This window comes from Puma concolor, chromosome B4, assembly GCF_028749965.1.
Source record: "Puma concolor isolate L17-30 chromosome B4, mPumCon1.1.hap2, whole genome shotgun sequence".
Taxonomy (NCBI): domain Eukaryota; kingdom Metazoa; phylum Chordata; class Mammalia; order Carnivora; family Felidae; genus Puma; species Puma concolor.
In genome coordinates this window covers 47,906,664-47,934,288 of record NC_141673.1, presented here as the reverse complement: position 1 = coordinate 47,934,288, position 27,625 = coordinate 47,906,664, and the positions used below count along the sequence as shown (strand labels likewise).

The window sequence follows — 27,625 nt, the reverse complement described above, 5'->3', positions numbered from 1 at the left end:
CTGGTGTTTTTTTAAAAAAAATTTTTTTTTTCAACGTTTATTTATTTTTGAGACAGAGACAGAGCATGAACAGGGGAGGGGCAGAGAGAGAGGGAGACACAGAATCTGAAACAGGCTGCAGGCTCTGAGCAGTCAACACAGAGCCCGACGCGGGGCTCGAACTCACGGGCCGTGAGATCATGACCTGAGCCAAAGTCAGACGCTTAACCTACCAAGCCACCCAGGCGCCCCTTGCTCCTGGTGTTTTAATCACCTACTAGCTCAGACTATAATCACCGCTCACCTGAAGTTTTCTGTTGTCTTGTGTTTTCATTGTTTAGTTTTACAGATAATTGTTTTCTCACCAATAGCATACTGCTTAAAGGTTGGGGCCATTGTCTTATATGTCTTTTCAGTGACTTGTTCCTCCTACCCAGTGCCTATCATGATGCCTTGGAAAAGTTTTTTTTTTTGTTTTTTTTTTAATTTTTTTTTTTTCAACGTTTATTTATTTTTGGGACAGAGAGAGACAGAGCATGAACGGGGGAGGGGCAGAGAGAGAGGGAGACACAGAATCGGAAACAGGCTCCAGGCTCTGAGCCATCAACCAAGAGCCCGACGCGGGGCTCGAACTCACGGACCGCGAGATCGTGACCTGGCTGAAGTCGGACGCTTGACCGACTGCGCCACCCAGGCGCCCCTAACCTTGGAAAAGTTTTAAAGCACTTGAATGTTGTTTAGTAATGAACATTTTTATTAATAAGTTTATGTAGTCAGTAACTAATTTACTTTTTGTTGTTCCAAACAGGTAGAAGCCACCAGTCAAATAATTGCTATTGAACAATCCCAAGCAGATAGAAGCAAAAAGATTTTCAATCCTGTTAAGTAAGATTTCTTTTCTGAATTCCTTTGTGAATGCTATGGTAAAAAGACCCATTGCCCAATATATTTTGTTTATTAAAAATGAATTCCACCGACCATGTGATTTCTCTTACATGTGGAATCTAAAAAACAAAACAAATGAACAAACAAACAAACAAACAAACAGAAAGCAGAAACAGACCTATAAATACAGAGAGCAAACTGATGGTTGCCAGAGGGGAGGGCTTGGGGCATGGTCAAAATGGGTGAAGGGAAGTAGGAGATACAGACTTCCAGTTATAGAATGAGTAAGTCCCAGGAATGAAAGATACAGCACAAGGAATATAGTCAGTGTTATTGTCATAGCATTGTGTGGTAGCTACAGATGTGGTGAGCATAGCCCAAGTAGAGAAATGTCAAATCACTGTGTTGTACACCCGAAACAAATGTAACATTATTTATCAACTATATGTGAATAAAAAAAAGTAATAAAAAAATAAAATGAATCCCACTGCAGAAACTACATTGGTAATAAGATGTTAATATTATGAACACATGCGTATCAACAAAAATAAAATAGGTAAAATGCATTGAAATAATTTCAAACAAACTCTTGTAAAAAGCTTCATTTTTAAGTCATTATTTTCATAACCATTTATTACTGACACCTTTGCTAACTACCTGGGTTCCTTGACATAGTTTATGATGAGACCTTTCTTTTAAGTTACGCGGTGCTTACAATTCATTTTTTCTTATTTTTCAAAGCTATGTTGATAGATTGCCTAATGGGTTCCAAAATAGAAAGCGCACAGCCCTGGGATTATCCCAAGCAATATGGCAGTCCAAAGTGAGCATTCAGCCCGTGGAATGACTTGGAGTGTGATTTGCTTTTCGACTATTTGGCTGGGACGTAGTTGAGATATCCCAGTGTTCTGACCCTGAGGCAATCCCACTCCAGGTGGCACAAAGATGGTCCTACCGCCCGGAGAGACCAGGCAGGAGCTTGGCCTGACGCTCCAGTGGGAGCCATGTGTACAAACACAGCAGTAAAGTCGCCTGGTGCATCTGGTTCTCCCTCTCCCGCCTGGGCAGTCTGGGTGTGGTCTTCCTTAGGGGCCAGGCCCAGAGAGGGCAAATACGTGAAGGGAATACAAAGGAGTTCGCGAGGAACCTAGAGAAATTGCTTGTCAGGAGGCAGTTCTAGCAGCAGTGGCAGAGGCACAAATGAAATGTCTTTTCTCCCCATTGTGGAGTTAAAAGAACCCATATGTGGTATGGGGAGCAATACTGCCCTTATGGGTCAGAAACTCCAGGCTCGAGCTTCTGCTGAATGAGCATATCTTACCTTTCAAGAATTATTCCCTGGCAGCCTTTCCAGGCCATGTTGTGGAGAGTTTATTAAAAATCAGCAACTGGAATAAACTGTCCTCTGCAGTGTGATGGGAATGGGGGACTGAACATACTTGAGACTCTCAGGATGAGTTAGGTATGATCGAGGAGTCTACGTTCTCTCACAGTCTCTCGGTATTTCTGCTGTTTGTTTTAGAATCGACCTGCTGGCCGACCAGGTCACCAAAATTACATTGGGCCGCTTACACTTCAGTGAAACTACAGCAAATAACATGAGGAAGAAGGGAAAACCAAATCCTGACCAGAGGTACTGGCATCCGTGTGTATGCCCCACGGTGGCCGGGTACTCGATCTGACTGGCCAGTGCCCTCCAGAGGCCCCTCTGGTCCTCTTGGTGCTGCCAGCCTGCCACCCAGGCTGCCCTTGGCCACTTCCCCCTTCTTGAACTCTTCCTGTTTCTTAACACGTCTCATTTACCCTTACTGTCTTTCCATGCTCATCCCCCACAGTGCCTACTCTCCTGCCCAACCTCAAATCTGCGTGCCTTGACTCCCTCCACGATTCTCTAGAATGACCACATGCTTATGCCTCACTGCTGTCCAAGGGTTGAGGACCAACTGCCCTGCTGAAACCTGTGTGCTGGTCACTAGTGTAAAGCCCCGATTCCTGGAGTTCTGCTATAGCCTCTTTTTGATTAAAAAAGGAAAGGAACTCAGATCAATGATTTACACCTGTGGTTCTCATAGTGTGGCCCCAGACTGTCAGAGATGGTGTCACCAGGATGCTTGTTAGAAGTGTGATCTCTCACCAAAGATCTACAGAATCGAAAGCTCTGGAGCGGGGCCCAATAATTTGTATTTTAACAAATCCTCCAGGTGACTTTGATGCATACTCAAATTTGGAATCACTGGTTTTAGAACATACGTTTTGGAGTTGGAAAAAATTGAGTTTAAAATTTGAAGCCGCCGTTTACTAGCTGGGTGACCTTGAGCATGTGACTTAACCCTCTGAGACTCATTTTCCCATTCTCTAAAATGGGGACAATGTTCATATCCTACTCCAATGGGGTTGTTTTGGGGTTCTAAATGAAATACTATAGACAACCTGCTTAGCCCAGTGTATGACACATTTTGAGGACTCAGATGATAGCTAATAATTATAATGAAAATAACAATTATTACTATGACTGTTTTACTTTAGAGATAGGGGACAACTCCTGTTTTCTAAGGATTAGAGAATCTGTAGTGTTGCAGAGGAAGTTGGCAAGGTTTTCTCATGCGGTTCTTAAAACTAAAGCTACTCTCATAGGGATAGTTTTGTTTTTGTTTCAAAAAATGAGCTGATGTTAAAAATGCCTCATCAGTGTTACATATGAAGAAGCTATTAAAATAACCTTGATGAAAATTCATTGGGAACAATTGGAGGGAAGGGTCCAGGTTTTTGACTAAGTCACGACGTGGGGGTATGTAGCATACAGGGCCAAGAGCAGATGGGGTGGGAAGGGCCCGGTGTGGTTGGGCAAACCCTGCTGTGATAGGGTAGGTGGCTTGGGCAGCTCTCGGTAAGGGGAGCTCTAAGATGGCTGCCTGTTGTGCATTTGTTTGTGAGCAGCGCTGTGCTGGGGGGCTTGCGGAACAGCTCGCAAATACCTCAGACTGGGCAGAGGGTAGACCCAGACCAGTACCGAGTGAATCCACTGCTATTTCCTCTCACAGGAGGGGCAGCTGAAAGCAGAGTAGAAAATCTTTAAATGTGCAAACCTGCCGAGATAAATTCACCATTGATGAACTGTTGTGTGGCATTTGATCGCACAAATTATGTCTCTGTTTCCTTACGCGTTGGCCTTGATCTGCTGTTTTTGACTTAGGTACTTCATGTTGGTGGTTGGACTGTATGCTGCTAACCAAGACCAGTTCTATCTATTGTCTGCCCACATCTCTGAACGGATCATTGTAAGGGTAAGGTTCAGCTCTTTAATCTTTCCGGATCCCACCTGCTTTTCTCGGCTGAAGTGGAAGTTGCATTTTCATTGGCATGCTTGAAGTATGCAATTTCTCAACTGATGATAGTAATAGCAGATATTATTATTTTAGTATTCACATAATGGTTCTCAACTAGGAGACCTTTTGTCCCCCAGAGGTCACTTGGCAATGTCTGCAAACATTTTTTGGTGGTCACAATGAGGGGGAGATGCTCCTGGCATCTCGTGGGTATAGGCCAGGGATGCTGCTCAATCCCTTACAATGCACAAGATAGCCCCCACGACAAAGAGTTACCCCTTCCAAAATGTCAGCAGTGCCGCAGCTGAGACACCCTGGTTTAAATGCTGTATTCCAGGCACTGAGCTGAATAATTTATATATGGCGTCATTTTACATTGGGCCACATTTACGTTACCTTCTTTACATGCAGAGGAGCTGAGGCTCAAGGAGGTGAGAAACTCATCGTGATTGCACAGCTTGTGAAGGATGGAGCCCGGGTTACAACCTAGTTCTCTCTGATCCCAAAGCCCACAGGGTGGGGAGAGTAGTAAAGAAGGAATTTCATACCCCAAAATGATTGGTGACCCCAGGAACCATCTGGGCCGCTGCCTAGCACATAGTCATGGTTCAGCACATTTTGCTGAATGAATGATTGGTCACAGCTGTGGACAGGCATCTTGGCAGCCACAAAAGCATAAAGCTGTTGGCAGCTGGAAATGCAGCTGTGTGAGGCCAGGCTGGCCACCGTTGAGAATACCAGGGGCATAAGGTAACGGGTCACCACGGGCCTGGCAGCCGGGAGGAGCTAGCTGTCCTGTGACACAGGGAGGGCATGTGAAGTCCAACAGGAGAAATCGTCCAGTGTGGGCATGCCCACGTACGTGGCTGTGACTCTTAGGCCTGGGGACCAGATTGGCCTGTTTGGGGAAATGAGTCTTTCCTCTCTTGCCTCAAGCTGTTCTGAAACAAAGGGTCTTCTGTGTAATTCTTCCAATCAATTAAAAATAATAAGCCACTTATAAGTGGAAATCCTTAAACTGCATCTCAGACTTTTAATGGGGGGTAAAGTAATGATGGAAATGAGGTAAAACACTTGTGTTCAGATGTCCCAGAGTAAGGGCTGGACTATGTGCCTGCCGTTTTTGTGGAACCCGATCTAATCTGTGGCAAACAGGGTGCCACTGGAGCAAAAGCTGGTGGAGCCTTCTTCTTTGGTCATGGAGCAGGGGCAGTGGTTCCCCATCCTTCAGCGGGGGGTGGAAGGGTGGGGGGTGGTTCGGGTTCGGGGCCCAGGGCGTGATGTGATCTGGGATTGCTGTGCTGCACTAACAAGTGTGATTTAAAGTAAAGTCACTTAGGGGCGCCTGGGTGGCGCAGTCGGTTAAGCGTCCGACTTCAGCCAGGTCACGATCTCGCGGTCCGTGAGTTCGAGCCCCGCGTCAGGCTCTGGGCTGATGGCTCAGAGCCTGGAGCCTGTTTCCGATTCTGTGTCTCCCTCTCTCTCTGCCCCTCCCCCGTTCATGCTCTGTCTCTCTCTGTCCCAAAAATAAATAAATGTTGAAAAATAAAGTAAAGTCACTTATTGTTGCTGGTTTTTCATAGGGAGAATAAAGACAGATAATGCCATTCTTTCAGAGTTAGCATAGATTAGATATTCTGAAAATGTTGCTTTGAGCTGGGAAACTCATGCTTGAGTCTCATGCAGCCTGCTAGTCACCTGCACACCTTGAATAATTTACCTGGTGTCGGGTTTCTCCATTTCCTGCTGGCAGGTCTGTACTCCAGCAGAGTGGAGTACAATGGGGGTGGGGGGGTGGGGGGGGTGGGAAGGGGGAGCACTCTACTGTCTGATGTTCTATTTCCAGAACTCTGTTAATTGGTGCTTGCTCGTATCCAAAACACAATTATCATTTAACTCGTGATGGTAGCTTTGAGAAGGTGTTTCTGCAATTCATATTTGTTATAAATACTAAAAAACATTAAATTATACTTAGTGAAGATTGGGTGCCATGTTATTCACTAAATTTTTATTTTTAAAAAGTGATTCCATTCCAGATTTGATTGCTTTCTTCCAGCCATAATTGTTGGTTAAAGAGAATGCCCTATTTTAGAAGTGTGCTGGGCAACACAAGGGTTATCCTAACAACAATGAGAAGAAGAATGGTGATAGGGAAAACCATTCTGCCCCTCCCCCGAACTGGAAATATCTTAGTGATACTATTTTATTCTGATCCCAAATGCAGAAGTGAAAATGCATGCACTTTTGAATCTGCTTAATTGTTTAACGTTGAAACCAACCAAGAGAAAAAAACTGAATTTCTGAAATGATGATATGTTTGGGGCACCTGGGCGGCTCCGTTGGTTGAACGTCTGACTCTTGATCTCAGCTCAGGTCTTGATCTCGGGGTCATGAGTTCAAGCCCCACATTGGGCTCCATGCTGGGTGTGAAGCCTACTTATAAAAGAAGAAAGGAAAAAGAAAAATGAAAAAAAAAAAAAAAAAAGAACTGGTGATATGTTTGAATCAGTGAGTTTTCAAAATGTCCACAGAAAACATTTCCTGCCCCTAAGTTTTTAGAGAGCTCTATATAGGTATATGCCTTGGATATATATATATATATATATATATATATATATATATATATATATATAATTAGTTAGTTAGTTAGAGCACAGACCAGCTTACATTCTCCAAAAAAGCCAGAGGTGCCCTCCTAGGTTATGGCCTGGGTCTGTTAGTTTGAGCTCCAGAGTAAAGAAAGAAAAAATTGACAACTGAAGATGTTACAAGAGCAGACTACGTTATATGGAGAACTGAAAACTGCACGGAGCAAATGCAGGTTCATTTCGAAGCCTAAGAATCATTCTTCCCAATAGCAGAGATTAACATAAAGGGCAAATGTATGAGGCTTGGACTAGATGAGTTTCAGGCCCCCAAGAGGGGATCAAGAGACCACAACTGTTAGAATTCTCCTTGGAGAGAGAATGGTGGGCCAGACCCAGTAATTGTTCATCTGGATTGTCAATCAGAACAGCTTTAGAAATATCTTATGGTCCTGTAGTGTAAATTGACCAATTTCATGGAAATTAAGCTTTACTACAAAGACAGGTTTATTTCCCAGGTCTTTGTTTTTGGGAGCATTCTGCAGTGGAGTTCCTTCACATTCTCTTGTTAATGACTAGGCTTTCATTCAGCTCCACTTTCCTTCTAAAACATGTGATTAAACCTGGTTTGGAGTGCTGTGTTGTAAGCAGGAGGGATGATTACTTTTGTCTGCCCTTCAAAGGCGCACTGGGGTTTCCTAGTTTTGAAAACTAATACATTATTCCAGTTTCTTTTCCAGAAGAATATAAATGGGCATGTCCCCAAGAAGTCCCCCTTTACTGCCCTGCAAACTGCACTGCCCTAAGATGGAAAACTGACAAACAGGGGCAGGGAGAACAAAAGAAATAGTGCAGCTGCAGGGATGGAGAGGGATGGGCGTAGAGTAGGGCATCTTCATTGCTACCAGCTCTCACCCTTTTCCACAAAACCCCCTTCCCTCCCCTAACACACACACACACACACACACACACACACACACACATACACACACACACACACATACACACACCTCTTCTGGAGTTCAGATGAATTTTTTATTTACCCAGAGGAATCAGTGTGTGGAGCAGTGTCCATTTCCCCTGTAGTTGGGATTCAACTTCCTGGTTAACTATGGAAGAGATAACTCGACCAGGTGTGTATGGTACAAAGAATCTCCTGGAGAGTAGAAAGAACAGAGATACCTGGGTCCCACCTCCGCAGTTGTTGGTTTTTTTGAAATGTTTATTTATTAATTTTGAGGGGGGTTGGAGAACTTGAGCGGGGGAGGGGCAGAGAGAGAGAGAATCCCAGTCAGGCTCCGCTCTGTCAGCACAGACCCCAACACAGGACTCGAACTCATGAACTGTGAGATCATGACCTGAACTGAAAGCAAAAGTTGGACACTTACCCGACTGAGCCACCCAGGCACCTCCACAGTTTTTGATTCAGTAAGTTGAATATACATTTCTGACAAGTTTCCAGGAGATGCCGATGCTGCTGCCTACTGACCTCCAGACCACACTTTGACTAACACTGGTAGGGAGCATTTCTGGGCCCATTTTCCATAGCCCTTTCAAAAGATACAAAAATTGATTTGTTATTAACTGCCTTCCTCAACTCAGGCTCTCCTATTATGCTCTTTGGCTGCTGCTTTAGAAGCCCAAACAATGGAAAGCAAAAAATTTCCAGCTTTCCATTCCAAATTTAGAACAAACCTCAAATTACTGTTAATTGCTATTTCCTATTCCAAGCACCTGCAGAGGGCGCCATTTACATTTTACTCAGTGAATGGTGCTCCCTGGCAGAATTTCACAACTTTGCCGCTGTGTTGCTGAGGAGAGCAGATTGAATGATTACAGGCATATTTCAGAGACATTGGGGGTTCGGCTCCAGACGGAACCTTTTAGAGATGGCAGAGGGTCCTGCCTCAAAGTTCATGGCTGCTGACTGATCAAGGGGGTGGTTGCTGAAGGTTAGGGTGGCCCTGGCACTTTCTTAAAATAAGACGACAGTGAAGTTTGCCACATCAGTTGACTCTTCCTCTTATGAATAGTTCCTCACAGCATGTGATGCTGTTTGACAGCATTTTACCCACTGTAGAACTTCTTTCAAAATTGGAATCAGTCCTCTGAAACCCTGTCGTTTTATCAAATAAGTTTATGTAACATTCTAAATCCTTCGTTGTCATTTCAACAATCTTCACAGCATCTTCACCTGGAGTAGATTCCACCTCAAGAGACAACTTTCTTTGCTCGTGCATAAGAAGCAACTCTCATCAGTAAAAGTTTTAGCATGAGATTTCAGCAATTCATCATATCTTCAGGCTCGATTTTTCATTCTGGCTCTCTTGCTCTTTCTACCACCTCCGCTAAAGCTGTGAGCCCCTCAAAGTCATCCATGAGGGTTGGAATCAACTTCTTCCAAACTCCTTTAATATGAATATTTCCACCTCTTCCAATGAATCAGGAATGTTCATAATGGCATCTGGAATGGTGACTCCTAGGGGCACCTTGCTGGCTCAGTCAGGAGAGCATGCGATTCTTGATCTTAGGGTCGTGACTTCCAGTCTCACATTAGACATGGAGCCTACTTAAAACAAAAATAAAAAGAAATATAGAATGGTGAATCTTTTACAGAAGGCTTTCAATTTACTTTGCCCAGATCCATCAGAGAAATCACTATCCATGCCAGCTGTAGCCTTCTGAAATATATTTCTTACATAATAAGACTTGAAAGTCAGAATTACTCCTTGACCCATGGGATGCAGAATGGATGTTGTGTTAGCAGGCATGAAAACAATGTTAATCTCATCGTATATCTCCATCAGAGCTCTTGGATGACCAGGTAAATTATCAATAAGCAGTCATATTTTCAAAGGAATCTTCTTTTCTGGGTGGTCTCTACAGTGGGCTTAAAATATTCAGTAAATCATGTTGCAAACAGATATGCTGGCCTCTGGGTTTTGTTCCATTTGTAGAGCCCAGGCAGAGTAGATTTAGGGTAACTTTTAAAAATATATATGTTTTTAATGTTTATTTATTTTTGAGAGAGAGAGAGAGAGAGAGAGAGAGAGAACAAGGGGGGTGGGGGTGGGGCAGGGAGAGAGAATGAAACAGAGAATCTGAAGCAGACTCCAGGCTCTGAGCTATCAGTGCAGAGCCTGATGCAGGGCTTGAACCCACGAACCGTGAGATCATGACCTGAGCCAAAGCTGGACGCTTAACCGACTGAGCCACCTAGGCATCCCAACTTAGGGTAGCTTTTTAAGGGCCTGAAGCTTTTTGGAATGGTCAGTGAGCGTTGTCATCAATATAGAGTCAGCTTGTCCTTTGAAGTTTGGAAGCTAGGCATTGACTTCTCTCTGGCTACAAAAGTCCTAGATGGCATCTTCTTCCAACATAAGACTGTTTCATCTACATTAAAAATCTGTTGTTTAGTGAAGCCATCATCATTGATTGTTCAGATCTCCTGGAGAACTTGCTGCAGCTTCTATATCAGTTCTTGCTGCTTCACCCTGCACTTTAATGTTATACATATGACTTTTCCCCTTAAACCCTAACCAACCTCAGCTAGCCTCAGATTTTTCTTCTGCAGCCCCCTCACCTCTTTCAGCCTTCATGGAATTGAAAAGTTAGGGCCTCGCTCTGGATTAGGCTCTGGCTTAAGGAAATGTTGTGGTCGGTTTGATATTCTATCCAGACCTCTAAATCTTTCTCCATATCAGCAATACGGCTTTCACTTTCTTATCATTCGTGTGTTCACTGGAGTAGCACTTTTCATTTCCTTTGCATTCACAACTTGGTTATCTGGTACGAGAGGCCCAGCTTTCAGCCTATCTCAGCTTTCAACATGCCTTTCTCACTAAGCTTAATCATTTCTAGCTTTTGATTTAAAGTGAGAAACGTGCGTCTCTTCCTTTTACTGCAGTACTCAAATTCCATTGTAGGGTTATTAGTTGGCTTCATTTTAATATTCTTGGTCTCAAGGAGTAGTGAGGCCCGAGGAGAGGGAGAGAGATGGGGAAATGGGTAGTTTGTGGAACAGTCAGAATAATACATGTAACATTTATTGATTAAGTTATGCCGTCTTATGATTTGTGGCATGGTTTGTGGCTCTCCAAATTATAACAGTTATATTAAAGATCACTGATCACCGATCACCATAACAAATGTAATGATAATAAAGTAAAAACGTTTGAAATATTGCGAGAATTACCAAATTGTGGCAGAGACATTAAATGAGCAGACACTGTGACATCCATAGTCTAGGGTGCAGACAGACTGGCTTGATGCAGGGTTGCTACAAACTTCAATTTGTAAAAAAAAAAAAAAGCATAATCTGTGAAGTGCAATAAAGCAAAGCTTAATAAAAGGAGGTATGCCTGTATTGGTTGGACAGTAGTTGTTATGCACAGCAGTGTTTTAAGGATAATTTGAGATTATTCCTCCTCATTTCTGCAAAGTATTCCCATATATGTGATTTCAGTAAATTCCCACGACGCTGTGAGATAGGTAAAGAAGTCATTATTATCTTTATTCTTCAAAGAAAAAAGCCAGTACAGAAAGGTTAAGTGACTGCCCCGAGGTCACACAGCCAGTTTGTGTCATAACATAGATTAAAATGTTCAGGTTTTCCCTACATATATGGGGCTGTGGGATAAGTAATAAAAGTATTTGGAGACTTTGATTCATTTCAGTGTTTGATATCAATGAACCACCAATGGACCATATGGGAACACAACTTCATAATTCCAGAAAGAGCTAGTACATTACAGTTTGTTTTGACACATTAAGATTGCGGATACCAGAGAAGAGGGAAGAAAGTTCGCAGATTTTATGACATCTCCCATTAATGACGAGGAGGACTCCTGCATAGGTCTATATATTTAGCAAATTGCAGATATGCGGCCCTTTCCCAAATGATCTGAACATATTTTAGGGATCTGAGTTTTCATCTGATGAAAGCCAGGTGAGATTGTTATAATTGTTCCAAAAAATTGAATCTACCTTATCTGCTATTCCAACATGATATCAAGTTTATGATAACAATTATTCCAAAGCTCATTAGGAAAAAAAAAATACATCACTGTCTATTTTGTTTTCTTGTAGTGGCTCCTTATGTTCAAGGTAGAGCAAAATACATCAACATTTATATGGTACACCTTTGGTTTTAGTTGACTGCTTGCTATAGAAGGATTTGGGTCAAAGCCAATTTGCCATTCACAACCCAGGGGGATCTAGGGACCTTGCAACAAAGCTCTTTGCTTAACTGACACAAAATGATGTTCAAAGTTGTTACTTCTTTTCTGCTTTCGCCTATCAAATGTCAATGGTTGACTCTTCCAAGTAGCTTGGAGTTCAGACAGGTGAGAATGAAAACCTTGAAGACTCCTACACGTGCTTCAACTGAACCCAAACTAAGAACTAAACTTTATGGGTTTTTAAAAAATTATTATTTTAAAATCAGTAGCACATGCTTGTGGCAAAAACATTGAAACAATATCAAGAGAGTATAAGTTGAGCAGTGAATCTCCTTCCCAGATCAGTTTCCCATCTCCCAGTTCCTGGTCTTGAAGAAACCACTGTTACTGGTGCCTCAAGTATTCTCCAGAGATGATCTGTGCATATTCAGGTCCTGAGTTTGCAATGTCCCCTGGGCTGCCCAGAAAGGCTGAAAGTCAAGACTTTGGTGTTAGCGTTGACTTCCTAGATGATCAGGGTCTATAGTGCTTGTCTGAATTTGTGACAGCCTGCCTCAAACACACAAAAGTTTCACATTTAGAAGAATAGGCCATCATGTTAAAAACATTAATTCTGTTGTGAAGATTTGGAGGGATTCAGAGATCCCTACTTAAAGATATTTGGAAATACGTTCAGCAGCCCCAGGAGGTGGGGAAGAGGGAAGGCAGTAGAGTGAAGAATCCCTCAGCAAAGGATTTCATTTAAGAGCAGAATCTCCAGAACTTTGTCTAATCTCAATAGTTTCACTTGGATTCTCGTTGAAGACTGCTTTTGGCCAGGGCTACTTCTGATAGGAGAAGTCAGAATCATTATTTAATATTTAAAGGAAGTATAGGTCCAGCTCCAGAATTTACTAGCTTTGTGGCCTTGGGCACAGAGTCTTTTCGATTATCTGTAAAATGAAGGGAATGGTACACATCTCCTAGAATGGGGATGTGGACTAGACGCAACAAACGTAGCTGTTGTTATCCTTTTTCAATGTTATCTGTGTTTGGGGAATCATTGAGGTGTATAAGTATATTTGTCCTGTCATTTGCTTGTCAATTGTGTATGAAATCATAAATATTAAAGTGTTTTGAAACTATAAAAGGGCTAACTAAATGCAAAGTATTTTTATTTATCTGGGCTTTAATAAACTCGTAGTATCTTCTGATATAAGGTTCTGGTTTTAAATCCTTATTAATATTATCATCCCTGAAAAGAAGGTCGTTTTGAGTTTTCTTCTTCCTTATCATCCACCCAGTATAACTTACACGTTCTCAACTCCACGTAGTTGCAATAGAGACTGGGCGTCCCAAACCATGGCATGCTGAGCTCCTGCTCATGGGCAGCAGAGCAGTTAGGGGCTCTCCTGGTGCCACAGTTATTTGGATATGTCAGAATGTCCCATCTGATATATGATTCGCAGGTGAAAGACTTACATAACATTCTGTTTTCCCCTGCTCTGAGGAATCAAGCAATCATCTATTTGCTACTGTAACTTCAATGGTAACATAGTTCTGTATTTTTTTCCAGGCCTCTAACCCTGGGCAGTTTGAAAATGACAGTGATGCATTATGGCAGCGAGGACAAGTTCCAGAATCTGTTGTTTGTCATGGTCGAGTGGGAATCAATACAGATGCGCCGGATGAGGCCCTGGTCGTCTGTGGCAACATGAAAGTGATGGGGACAATTATGCATCCCTCTGACAGCAGGGCAAAGCACAATATCCAGGAGGTGAGCACAGGGCAGGCCTTGGGCGCCTCCGCTGACACCTGAGTCAGGTGTGCTGGGCACTCCTGGACTCTGACACACCTCGCACAGAGCGTCTCTATATGTCACCTGTTTATAGGGGATGAACACAATGCGTAACGGTTATGAATGTTGGAGCTGACAGGCATCTCTGCTGAAAGGGTAATGTAGCTCCTACCCAGGAGAATGGATTCACCTGCCAGGAGCAGTGGGCAGTGACAGACAGCACAGCACTGGCTTCCCAAGCAGAAGTCTCTGAGCTATTTTCCATGGGCCATTGCCTTTCCTTCCACACATTGTCAGCCGTTGAAGCTTGCCTTTTCCTTTCTGTCTCCAAATGTCCATTTCCCTGTTCATCTGAGCACTGTCTCAGTCCAGTCCCTGCCTGTATTTCTACTAGACCCCCAGCCTCTTCCTCCCAGAGTCCCTGGGACCAGCCCTGCCAGCCATTGTCTTCCCCATTCATTGTCCTTCTCTGAGGAGCAGTTGGAGAAGCTCCTCTTCCCACTCCTAGCCTCCACCAAGGTCAATCCCCGTCGCCTGAGGCTCCAAGACAGTTACCCAGTGGAAGGCAGAAATCAGGCTCATGAATCAGGTGGTGCTTCTCCACTTTAGGCTTGCCCTGGGCGGAACAACCCCGCCCCAACCCAGTGCCTTTATCTGTAAGATGGAAACGGTGCCTCTCTGCTTGACCCCGCCAAGTCCTTTATTTGTTTTTACACATTGAGATAAGAAGAAGTGAGTCACCATGGCAAGTCACAGCTGCTATGAAGACCTAAAAGATTAGGATTAAGATGCTAATCCCTTAGCCAGGCCACTCCAAGTTCTAGCTCTTCCATCCTTTAAGTCTGTTTCCCATTCACTGCTTCTATCACTTCTCCACCTTTGCATTCACACTGCTGCTCCTGTAAGCGTTTTTGAGGCTGTGGCGGAATTGTGTTTTTAACCTCCTTCCCTTATTCTTTTTTAGTGAATAGGAGACACAATCTGTAAATCATTGGCCATTCTTCCAGACCGCATTCCTTTCCCAGTGCAAATCTGCACTGGTGTTTCCAAACCGGCCAAGGAATGTCCTCCTTTGCTGAGTGCATTCCAAAGAATGGTTGTAATTGTAGACTTTTATACTGATTGCAAAGCTGTGGTTCATGTTCGAAGAGCTGTGACCTGCTAGCCGTATGGGAACTCTTAGGGCTAGAAAGTTCTCACGTATATTTCCCGATTCCAGTCCTAGATACTGTGCTTTTTTGACTTCTAGAGAGAGATAAACTGTCTGCGTTTCAGATCACACCAACTCAAACTTATTTTTGCAATTGGCTATACAATTCCCTACAGGACTTATCTAAATGCAAATGGAAGATAACAAGCTGGGAAAGTCCTCCACAGCTCCTCTCGCCACTATTAGGCTTTCCCCACAGTTCACTTACCAGATGTCTTCGGGTGCTGCCCCTTGTCCGAAGAAAACATATTGTCTTAAAATAACAAGCTTCCCTAGAACTTCTCAAATCCCTTCCATGACACCTTCTTGTGTAAATAACATGTCACCCCAATCCAGGCTCCAAATGTGGAATTTCTGTCTGCCCTGCCTGTTCACGGCAGCGTGATGGTGGAAGGAGGTTTAGTCCTGATTCGGGCAAGCGCTGGCCCAGGAACCTTGGCCCAGAGATGTCCTGTGCTTCTGTTTATTCTCCTGTGAGCAGGGAAGGCTCATGTTCAATTCACTTGTGTTAAGGGCTTCTTCTAAGCTCATATACGTGAAGCATTCTTTAGCGGGACAAATAGATATTATCATTATTTACTTGTATAAAATGCAAATTACATGTAATTCATTTATTAACTTATTTCATAATAATATATTTGTTTTTAATAGGTCTATCCACATGTATGAAATATAGATCTCTAGAAATCTTATCGTAGAGGCTGCTTTTAGGCAACAGACTTGAGCAATGGAATGTAGAAAGGGCTCACAGAGACCACGATGCTGAACACAGACAGACTGACCCATCAGGTGACCCACCTCAAAATATCCATAGGCCTTAAGTAACCAATGGGCTACTTACAACCAGGCACGGTTACCAGGAAAGGGAAAATTCCATATGTCCCCATGCCTCCTCGCCTTCCCCATCCAGCTACAACCGCCATCCACCTACCTCACTGCAGACAGCCTCTCCCTCACTGCCTGCCCCTCCTCCTGTGGTATATTCACTAAACTTCTATCTCCTTTGTTCTGTGTTGGGTGAATTTTTTTCATAGCCCACTTCACCCAATCGAGTGGCCCCACATTTGGGGGCCCCCATCCAATGGGGAGAGACGCACTTACCAGTCCTGTTCACCATTACAGACAAAAGAGGCGATGATAATGCTGATGATGGGGCTGACAGATGTGTGAACTTTGTCTTCACCTCCTCCTGACTCAGTTTGCCCAACTTTTAAGAATAGCCATTCCTCCAAATGCTCTGGGAAGTGGGCCCTTGGTTGATCTGATTACAAGCATAGGACTCGAGGCAATTTCTCATTGTTAAAGGATGCATGATAACCAGAGCTGGCTTCCAGATGAGCTGTTGCAAAACATAGTGGCCAAACACATTGCCCAGTACTGTGATGATTGGGGGAGGGGGAAATATATATAAGTTGCTTCCTTGCCCCGGCTCTGTGCATCCTCACTCAGGGCAATGGAGGTTGTTTTGTAGGTATTAAGCACATGAGCACTCTGCATAGAGAGTCCTGGTGGAGATCCCTGTGCTCATCTGGACACGTCTACAAGACACGGAGAAGATAAAGCAGATGTGACCGAAGCCCGTGCCCTGGACCCACTGGGAAAATGAGGTCAGCCTTAATGAGGAGCAGCCTAACATATCCCAACATTGTGTTTACTGATGTGACTACAGACTGCAGAAGGAAATGCAGCTCTTTCAATGGAAACAGCAAAATTAGGGTGGAGATGATATGCTGGAAAACAGAAGAGCGTGAAGATCATCAAGGCCAATGCAAAAAAAGTGAGGAAGCTGAAAGTTGAACGCATCAATGCAATTTTATGATGAAGGCTGAAAACAAGGTTACAAGAGATTCCAAAATAAAAACCAGGAACGAAATCAGTTAAGATGAAAGTCTCCAAGGGCCAGGAGCCAGATGCAGAAGTTCCTCAACTTGGGGTGAGCCAGTGTTACTCAAGCTGCTCCTGATGCGAGACTAATAGTCTAGGCTGTGGCCAGATGGTGGATAACAGGATCTCCCTCCCTGGACAAACTGTGGAGTCCCACAGACAAGAATGACTTTTCTGTGGTGCAATTCTGGGGTTAATGATAGAGAAGCCTTACAGACGTCACCCGCCGCTGCCAACTGAGTGAGTCCCTTTGATCTGGGCAGCACAGGGGCTGGTCTGCATCATCTCCCTCGCTGAGGAGTGCACCTCTGAGCCCACCGAGCTGGGAGTGGTGAAGAGATGGGCACAGCCCTAGGCAAGAATGCCATGGACTCCTACTGTTCTTACCCAAAGTTCAGCAGTTTTTCAAGAATAAATGCTTCTCAGATTGTAAAAAGAAAGGAAGGAAGGAAGGAAGGAAGGAAGGAAGGAAGGAAGGAAGGAAGGAAGGAAGGAAGGAAGGAAAAAAGAAAAAAGAAAAGAAAAAAGAAAGAAAGAAAGAAAGAAAGAAAGAAAGAAAGAAAGAAAGAAAGAAAAAAATGATAGAGAAGCCTTGGGCTTGAGGCAGCATGACCACGATGGCCATGTACATTCAGGGTCAAAACTTTCCGAAACTGCTGTGGGCAAGGTCACCTCAGACACCTGAATTCAGCTTCTAGCTTCTTACTCAACCCACGTGGATGAGCAAGGTGTGGTGTTAAGTGCTGGCCAGTGTTTGGCTCCTGGAGGAGGATTCTGAGAAGGCACAGCCCTTGCCTCAAGGGCTTTCCCTAGGTCAAGTGTACACAGAGGGAGTGTGCAGCATGGGCAGTTTATATTTAACTTTGGAAAGTACAGCCCCACATTAGAAACCAGAAGACCATTGTCTTATAGAAACGTTGTTGCAGAAGGGGTTTAGATCCCCAAACCAACCCTGAAAATTTTCTTCAGCCAAAAATCTCTCTGAAGCACAATGGTAATAATACCATCAAACCCACAATATGCTTCGTCCAGCAATATGCCTTCGGGGGAAAATGCATTAAAGGATCCAGCTTAGTCACCAGGGGTCATGTTCCCTCTGGGTAGCCTGGACAGCCTCAGTGAGGACACAGCCTCCTCTGCTTCCTGTTGGCAGCAAAGGTCACCCATGAGGGCTCGTGCAGGAACCACGGGGATAATGAAAAGTAGGCAAAGCAGCCACAGGATTCCCAAGGGTGCAGGGAATGGGGAACTGGGTGGGGCCTGGCTAGTGCAAGGCCATGCCACGCTGGCTCCTGATTGACAGGGATTGTTCTGCTGTTTCACTACCTTCATTCTTTCATGGCTTTTTCTTTCATTGAAGGTTTGGGGTGTCTATAACATGTGAGCCACTCTGCTGGGCACTCCAGAGTTCCTGAGATCAACTAGATGTGAGCCTTGCCCTCAAAAATAGAACTTTAAAAAAAAAATCTGAACTCCGAGTAAGAAATATTCATTGCATCTCCAATGCCTAGGATAGCACCTGGCACACAGTAGCTGTTCATTAAATATTTGCTGAATATAGGAGCTCACAGTGATAGCTGTGTGCACAGGGCAATGTGAGATTGTGACTGCCCCTCCCTAGCATGGCCTGCAAGGCCCTCCCTGCTCTGGCCTTAATCTTTACAGTCTAGTAATGCCAAACTCCACCCTGGTTGGGCAGACATCATTCAGGGAACTTACTCCCTTGGCACTTTACTCATGGTGTTCTTTCGGTCTAGCATTGGGTCTTGGCCTCACCCTTTCTGTCCCTTCTTTCTACCCTGCATCTTTCCCTGACTAACTCCTTTCTTAAATTTATTCGTATGAGGTTTATTTATTAAGTTATTAATTTATTTAAGAAATGTTAGTTGAGTGTCAACTACATGCAAGGAATTGTACTAGAAACTGGTGATTTGGTGGTGAGCAGAAAACCATGGCCGTAGATTTGTCCTCATCCTCAGGGGGTATATATCCTATAGGGAAGACAGATAATGAAGGTGACACAACTTTGTCTGGTGATAACCGTGATAAGCACTATGAAGAAAAACAACAGCTCCCATTGGCACACAAGGCAAAGGGACCCTTCCTGGTGTTGGAAATCAAGAAATGCTTCCCTGGTGAAGGGATGTTTAAGTTGGGGGAGAAGGTAGGAGTGGGAAGGAAGAGCTTTCAAGGCTGGGAAATGCCCTGAGCCAAAGGCCTGAAGCGAAAGGAGCAGAACTTATTTGAAGATCAAAATAAGCCAAGATCTCAGTGGGGTTTTGCCATCTCTAGGAAGTCTTTCTTTATGCTCCCCTAGGAATATTTTGGGGTCCTCCTTGGAGCTGCCAAATTCTCGATCCATAGTTCCATTTTCATCCTGCATTTCTCACATTTTCATTTATGATGGGTCTGCCTGTCTAGTCCACAGACATTTAGAAGAAAATTTTTTAATGTTTATTTTCGAGAGAGAGAGAGGCAGAGTGGTGTGAGTGAGGGGGGGGGGGTGGTGCAGAGAGAGGAGGAGATACAGAATCCAAAGCAGGCTCCAGGCTCTGAGCTGTCAGCACAGAGCCTGATACGAGGCTCAAACCTACAAACCGTGAGATCATGACCTGAGCTGAACTCAGCGGCTTAACCAACTGAGCCACCCAGGTGCCCCACAAACATTTTTTAAAAATTTCATTTAGTAGGTCTAAATTTTAGGAAACTTGGAATGTGTAATCCCAGAGAAACAGTATGCTACAAAGTCAAGACAATTAGAAAACTTATTTATTCGTTTTCATTTTGTTTTAAAGTTTTTCTTAATTTTTATTTTGCTTAATTATATTTTATTTGAATATAATTAACACACAATGTTACATTAGTTTCAGGTGTACAGAACAGTGATTCAACAATTCTGTGTGTTATGCTGTTATCATCACAAGTATAGTTGCCATAAATGGCTATTACAACCCCAGTGACTATATTCCCTGTGCTGTACCTTTTATTCCCATGACTTTTCCATTCCATAACTGGAAGCCTGTATCTTCTTTTTAAAAAATTTTTTAGCATTTATTCATTTTTGAGAGATAGAGTTTGAGTGGGGGGGAGGGTCAGAGAGACAGAATGAGCCACAGAATCCAAAGCAGGCTTCAGGCTCTGAGCTGTCAGCACAGACCCTGACCCAGGGCTCGAACTCACAGACCGTGAGATCATGACCTGAGCCAAAGTTGGATGCTTAGCCCACTGAGCCACCCAGGTGCCCCTGGAAGCCTGTATCTTCCACTTTCCTTCACCCATTTTGCCTATCCCCACTGTCCCTCTGGCAACCATCAGTTTGTTCTCTATACCTGCTTTTTGCTTGTTTATTCATTTGTTTTGTTTTTAATTGTTTGTGTTTAATTCCACATGTAAGTAAAACCATATGGTATTTGTCTTTGTCTGACTTATTTCACTTAGTATAATACCCTTGAAGTCCATCCATGTTGTCTCAAATAGGAAGACCTCACAATGTTTTAATGGCTGAGTAATAGTCCATTGTATGAATATACTACATCTTCTTTACCCATTCATCTAAGATTGGACAGTTGGGTTGCTTCCATATCTTGGCTATTGTGAATAATGCTACAGCCAACACAAGGTGCATATATCTTTTTGAATGAATGTTTTCACTTTCTTTGGGTACTCCTCAGTGGAATTACTGGATCATATGGTATTTCTACTGTTAACTTTTTGAGGAACTTCCATACTGTTTTCCACAATGGCTGTACCATTTTAATTCCCACCAACAGTGCACAATGGCTGTACCAATTTACATTCCCACCAATGGTACATTTTTCTCCACATTTTGGCCAACACTTGCTATTTCTTGTCTTTTTGATTCTAGCCATTCTGGCAGGTATAAGGTGATATCTTACTGCGGTTTTGCTTTGCATTTCTGTGATGATTAGTGACACTGAGCATCTTTTCCTGTGTCTGTTGCCTCTCTGGATGTCTTCTTTGGAAAAATGTGTATTCAGGTTGACTGCCCATTTTTAATCAGATTATTTGTTTTTTTGTATAACTTCTTTATATATTTTGGATATTAATCCCTTATCAAATATATCATTTGCAAATGTCTTCTTCCATTTAGTAGGTTGCCTTTTTGTTTTGTTGATGGTTTCCTTCACTGTGCAAATGCTTTTTATTTTGATGTAATCCCAAAAGTTTATTTTTGCTTTTGTTTCCCTTGCCTTAGGAGACATAAAATGTTGCTGTGGCTGATGTCAGGGAAATTACCTGTGTTCTCTTCTACGAGTTTTATGGTTTCAGGTTGCACAATTAGTAGACCACAAACTTTTAAAAGCAATCACTTTTTAAAGTCCCAGCACTTAGTGTAGTGCATGGTAAGTTGAAGGTGACTGTTCAATGTTAGTTGAATAATACAGTGAATAAATGAATTGAACCAGGCTTTTGATGACAGCAAGTATCAAAATAACAGTGAGCTCAAAATTATACTTCCCAAGAAGTACCTGAAATAGAGTTTGCACAGTTAGCCAGGTAAGTGTCAAGCCACAATTTTTCACAATCAGCCGAACTAGTGAAGGACAGGGAACTTTTAATGATATCGGAGGAGCTTTCCAACTCACCCAACAGAGTGGGTCAAGGGAGGAGTTGAAGGCCATTTCAGGGGTTTTCATAAAACAAGAACAACAAAGCAATTTTGGTTACTCTAATACATGGATGAATGTCAAGGCAGTATAATTTTAATTGCCAAGAGACCACTGGTTTTATAATCATTATATCCTAAAATAAAATTATAGCCTAAGAGAAAATCCTAAAAGAAAAAGGGTGGGGTGCCTGGGTGGCTCAGTCGGTTAAGCCTCTGACTTCGGCTCATGTCATGATCTCGCTGTTTGCGAGTTTGAGCCCTGGGTCAAGCTCCGTGCTGATAGCTTGGAGACTGGAGCCTGCTTCAGATTCTGTGTGTCCCTCTCTCTGTTCCTCCCCCACTCGCACACTGTCTCTCTCTCAAAAATAAATGAAGATTTAAAAAAAATTAAAAAAAAGAAAAGAAAAGAAAAAGAGCTACCAGCATTTTACTTATAGAATAAGGTCATTATAAAAATTGATTCTACTATTACCATGAATACATTAAAAAAAAACTCAAAAGGAAATCTGTGAATGAAACATATTTAGCTTTAGGAAAAATTCACTCTATTGTGTATTACTATCATTTTGCTGGGACCCAGTGACATTAATTTGAGGAATTGGCAGTGGAAGTTGGGAATACCTTCAATAACCTGTAAAAGAAGTGAGCTCAGAGAAGCACACCATCACTGACCAGAGTGGTTTGGGGGAGAAGCCGTCTGTAGGAGAGGAAAGTCTGGATCTTGGAAGGTCCAGCAGGTGAACAATACAGCCTTGCAACCTGCCACTTGAGGAAATTTTCTCCAGTGAAATGTCCAAAAGCAAATCAATGGTATAGTAGTTATATCCATTCCTCAAAGGTTGTTACTTGAACTAAGCATTTTCAGTTTGTAAATACAAGGTTGGCCTATATTTATTTGGTGTTTATACTGTATGTCCATTTGGAAATGATCCCTTGCAATCCTGAGTGGCGATTTTTTCTCTCTAACGTGATCAGTCTCCATTCTCAGAAGGAGAGTTCACCCCTCAAAGGAGAGAAAAAAGGCAAGAGTAGTGAATGGGGGAGCTTTCACCCTGTAATTTAGACATAAAAACTCTGTCTCAGTTTGTCAGTGGATGGAAGTCATTGATATGGACCTTGAAGCTTTGGTTTCTCTGAGGAGAAAAACATAAACTTTCCTTAAAATAGTTCGGACAAGAGGAAAGAACCCTGCTGTCAACATTCCTAATTTCTCTGGGTCTCTTTGGGCATTGATTTGAATGGGAAATATCTAAATGGGTGAAATCCGCTCTTCTTTAATTAAATTAGGTTGACACAAATGAGCAGCTGAGACGAATAGCCCAAATGAGGATTGTTGAATACGACTACAAACCAGAGTTTGCATCTTCAATGGGAATAAACACTGCCCATCAAACAGGTATGCACACAAATTCCCTTTTTAATTTTGTGTTGTCAACTCTTAAAAGTTCAATTCCCTCTTTGTGTGGAGATTGTGTGCTATGGCATTGATTTCCTCTGTGAAATCCGTAATCACTAGAACAGGAAAGGTGAGAGAAATTTCTGTGTCATCTTGACTCAACACCCCCATCCCTACTCCTACACTCCAAGGTACTGGCAGAATATTTTGAATACATTGTTTCTTTTCACTGGAATCATCTTGCTCGGAGCTGGGGGGCAGATCACATCTCCAGCTGTAAAAGGCAGACCCGGGAGAGGGAGAGGTGTGGAATAGGTCAGTCTAGGTCAGAGAAGGGGCAGAGTGGTGTTTGTACTCCGATCCAGGAATCCTAGAGAAAGAGGGACCATTTAGGTGGCAAATCCTCTTGCAAGAAAAGAAAGGAAATCAAGCTAACGCCCCACCCTTACTTCTATATACAGGGATTTGAAGGTATTTACTCCCTCCTTCCAAAATCCGGCCCAGAGTCTCAAGGAAAAGTCAAGAAAATGACACCCCTGCTTTTAATCCTATGGTGGTTATGGGCTCAAAATTCCTTCTTTGCTTCAAATGTATCCTAGATCAAAGCGAAAGCTGTGAGGGGATAAGCATGTATTTGCAAAGATGTCCTGGAGGGGGCTGTCAGCCTTCCATTTTGTTGTAGGCTAGGGAGGATGTTCTCCAGAAAGGTCTTTTCCTCACTAAACCTGTTGGGAGTGTTTGTGTCTAGGAATGATCGCCCAGGAGGTACGAGAGATCCTGCCCAGAGCTGTAAAAGAGGTCGGTAATGTCACCTGTGAAAATGGGGAGACGCTGGAGAACTTCCTCATGGTCGATAAGGTAACCACTGAGTAGGTCTGCCATTGGAGCTGTGACCCCATGGTGAACCCCTTTCTGTGGTACCACATGCACTGAAACTTCCAACCAGGAAACAAGACAGTAAAAAGAAAGCCTCACTCAGCTGTGGAGTAATTGGTATCAGTTAGGCTAAGCTGTTCAGAGGTACCAAGAAGAAGCCCCGTAAGGCAAAAAAGAAAAAGGAATATGTAACAGTGACAGTAGAGTGGAGCAGGTCTTAACTGTCGGAGAAAAACTGGCCTGGGGAAAGTCCACTTAACAGGAGCACAACTAAAATGTGACCCAATGTCATGTGAAATAGTGACAGCAAGATTTGATCAGCCTTGTCTTAGAAAATGGAACTCAAACTTGAGGAAGTGTAATTTATCTCATCTAATATACTTTAGGTTGTCATTAGGATCAAATAATTAAATTCTTAGCCTGATTAAAGGCTGAATGGAGTGTTGATTTTTCTTTTCAAGCATAGTTTTTCAACAAAGTTGTATGTTCCATTTTCATAACACATAAAGTGGGTCAGATATTCATGAGCCTCATCGTTTTTTCCCAAGGGCCCATCTGAATTCTTTGATATTCAAATCATTCTCTTTTGAAGGAATGTCCCCATCTTGTAGATGAGCTCCTCTTCTCTTGGTAAGGGGTCTAAGGCTGTCATTCCGTTGCTTGCCATTGCTCTGTGTGTGTGTGTGTGTGTGTGTGGCTTGAGTGGTTCTCCAAGCTCAGGTTTATGAATTCTGTGAAATCCTGCATTTTTTTGCAAGGTTGGCAAATTCACCCTGCTGCTGACATGCTGTACATTGCACTGTTATATTTGATGCTGGGGGGAAAACTGATTGACATGGGGATGTTATAGTTGTAGGGAGAGATGTCTGAGTTGAGACTAATTTGTAATCTGTCAGTTCACGGGGGCAGTGCTTCTCGAACTTCAAAGCGTACGTGAATCAGTGAAGGAACTTAAAAAATACGGACTCTGATTCAGCAATAATGGGGTGAGACCCAAGATCCTACATCTCTAACCAGCCTCCAGGTGACGCCAATTTTTCCATCCTCCCTGGTCAGCAAGCCACACTTGGAGTAGCAAGGTGGATAGATGTTGCCTTTCCATGCTGGGTCCTTCCTCGGTCTTCTCCCTACAAGTGCTTGGACAACAAATACTTAGATGATGGGCCTGGATGGCCTGCTCTGCCCCAAGACTGCAAGGACAGAGGGGCAGAGGTTGAGTTACTTACTCCTGCTTCCCAGACCCATCTCGAATAGAAGCAGCTCTTGGGTCATGCCCTCAGACCTGGGCTACCCTTGAGAGGTTTATCATGAGAAATCTATTTTTAATAATAAAGTACTGAAGTTTCCCAATTATTTACTTAAAATATAAGATAAGGGTGGGGTACCTGGGTGGCTCAGTCGGTTAAGTGTTCAACTTTGGCTCAGGTCATGATCTTGTGGTTCATGGCCCTGCGTTGGGCTCTGTGCTGACAGCTTGAAGCCTGGAGCCTGCTTCGCATTCTGTCTCTCTCTCTCTCTCTCTCTCTCTTTGTCCCTCCCCTGCTTGCACTCTGTCTCTTTCTCTCTCAAAAATAAATAGTAATATATATATATATATATATATATATATATATATATATATATCAATCATATATCATATATCATACCTATATGATAAGGGATATTCTGAGGTATTCATGTAATAAGGTCATCCTCACTGTCTTGCATTTCCAGAAGCTTCCTGGGTGAGAGAAAAGTATGTAGGCACAGCCATCAAGCTCAGGGTGCAGCCTTGGGAATGTGTCATTAGGCTACCAAGGTCGGGCTCTTGGTGTTACTCATTTGGTAGCAGCCATATCTCTTTTGGCTGTGGTCCTTTGCTGGAACACCCAGGGAAGAGATTTCTGTGTTTTCTGTGTAGGTAACATCTGTCCAGGGCCTTATGATTGTCACTCTTCAGGAAAATCATTAGTTCTCCCCTGGCCCCGTGTCTTCCCATTCCCAGTTGAGTTGAATGAGGATAGTCAGGATTATTAGCAACAGCAGTTCCGAGGGCTACCCACTCCCTCAGTCCCCCACAGAGGCTACAACCCAAATTCATTCCTAAGAAGGCAAGCCTAGAGCCCTGGGAAAGTAAGGGTTGGTATTCCTATTGCAGGCAGCCAGGCTCATTTGTCATTTGAGAAGCAATCCATGCCAAGGCAGCATTCAGTTTATAAGTAAATCAAACTGACAGGAGTCCAGAATGGACAGGTTGTGATTCTCTGAGTAATAGGATCTTGTAGTGATTCAATCTATGAGGACATCACCAAGACCGCCCTCGTTTACAGAATCTGTAACACTAAGAGCAGGTGAACACCTCCATGCTCTGAAGCCTGGCCTTCCACCTTGGTTCACTTCTGAGGATAGATTTCAATTGCTGGTTTAATCCTCAACACTGTGAAATATCCCTCCACTACATTATAAATACTTCACAGAATATCTCCTTTATTCTTTCTTATTAAGAACATGGGTAATGTGACTCCTATTGCCCCATGCTGTTTGTTAATTGTACAATGGACAAGATATACAGGGAGCCTCTTGGTTTCCTGGCCTCCTACCCATTTGTGTGGGTGCCATGTTGGCCTTGGTTGCCATATCCAGGACTGCTTGTTTTAAGGAACTTCTCTAGGACTTCCTGGGCTTCGTGTACCATAGTAATAGGTCAGGTTCAGTTACAGTTTCTCCCTCTACACTCTATTTCTCTTCCACTGAATGTCCCATTTTTATTTTTTTTATTTTAATTTATTTATTCTTAAATGTTTTTTTTTGAGAACAAGCATGAGTGGGGGAAGGCCAGAGGCAGAGGGAGAGAGAAAATCCCAAGCAGGCTCTGGGCTGACAGTGCAGAGCCTGACATGGGTCTCGATCCCACAAACCATGAGATCATGACCTGAGCCAAAATCAAGAGTTGAACGCTTAATCGACTGGTCCACTTAGGCGCCCCTGAATGTCCCTTTTTAATAAAGAAATTTTTGTTGAAGCTGAAGTGCAAACTAGAAATGCACATGAAAATGTTGAAATGTTGCTCTCCGTGACTGCACTATATTTTCTATATGCACGTTTTGCAACGTTATGCCCAAGTAAGAAACAGAAATGGCTGGATCTTTACAGACTGCCCATGTAACCAACCAGAGCTGGAGATTAGTGCTGTCGGTCAAAGTTGGTATAAGTCACCTTTGTCTCTCAGGACAGATGACTGTGCACGATGAACTTCTCTTACCTGGGATAATTTGCTTCTTCTTACAAAATCCTCATGGTTCGTGTACCCCAGTGAAAGCTCAGTGATGGGAGGGGGCTGGTCCTGAGAGCCAGGAGCCATGGCAGGTGACCACCGCAGTCTAACCCTGCATTAGACTGTGAGGGCTTCGCTGTTTGGCTTACTCATCTGTCTCTTCGCTTGGCAACTTTATTGATTTCTGTGATTATTTAGGACCAGATGGCTACATTTCTTGAGCAGTATTATTAGGTGTGTTTGGTGTAAGAAAAATGTGCTCAATAAATGTAAGAGTGGCCTGAAGTGAATTTACAACTAAGCTTCTATAAAGATGAGGTTCACTCTGCGAATAACTAGGCCTTGAGTAATGTGTGTGTGTGTGTGTGTGTGTGTGTGTGTGTGTGTGTGTGCGTGTGTCTGTGTGTGTGTGTGTTGTGTATGTTACAATAGCATGATATAAGCCATCCTACTATGCCTTAATATGTAGTTACTTTTCATTGGTTCTCTTTTCCTTCAACTGTAATGTGGCAGGAACTGTCTGTTTGAGTCATGCAAAGCTCAGTAAGACAGGGTTCCTATCTTCAAGCAGCTAAGCGGGGTGTCTAAACGGGGTGATGAGATAGGACGTAAGAATAGAACTCTGAATGACAGTGTGACAAGTA

General features: G+C 43.2%; 1 protein-coding gene across 1 annotated transcript in view; it reads left to right on the top strand.

Moving 5' to 3' along the window:
- Positions 1–27,625, top strand: part of MYRFL (myelin regulatory factor like) — a 127,615-nt gene that overhangs the window by 62,677 nt on the left and 37,313 nt on the right. The window contains exons 7-12 of the mRNA XM_086715106.1: positions 788–864; positions 2,387–2,497; positions 4,058–4,148; positions 13,511–13,711; positions 22,744–22,852; positions 23,601–23,710. Of these exons, the coding sequence (XP_086571232.1) occupies positions 788–864; positions 2,387–2,497; positions 4,058–4,148; positions 13,511–13,711; positions 22,744–22,852; positions 23,601–23,710 (699 nt within the window). The remainder of the gene's footprint in view (positions 1–787; positions 865–2,386; positions 2,498–4,057; positions 4,149–13,510; positions 13,712–22,743; positions 22,853–23,600; positions 23,711–27,625) is intronic.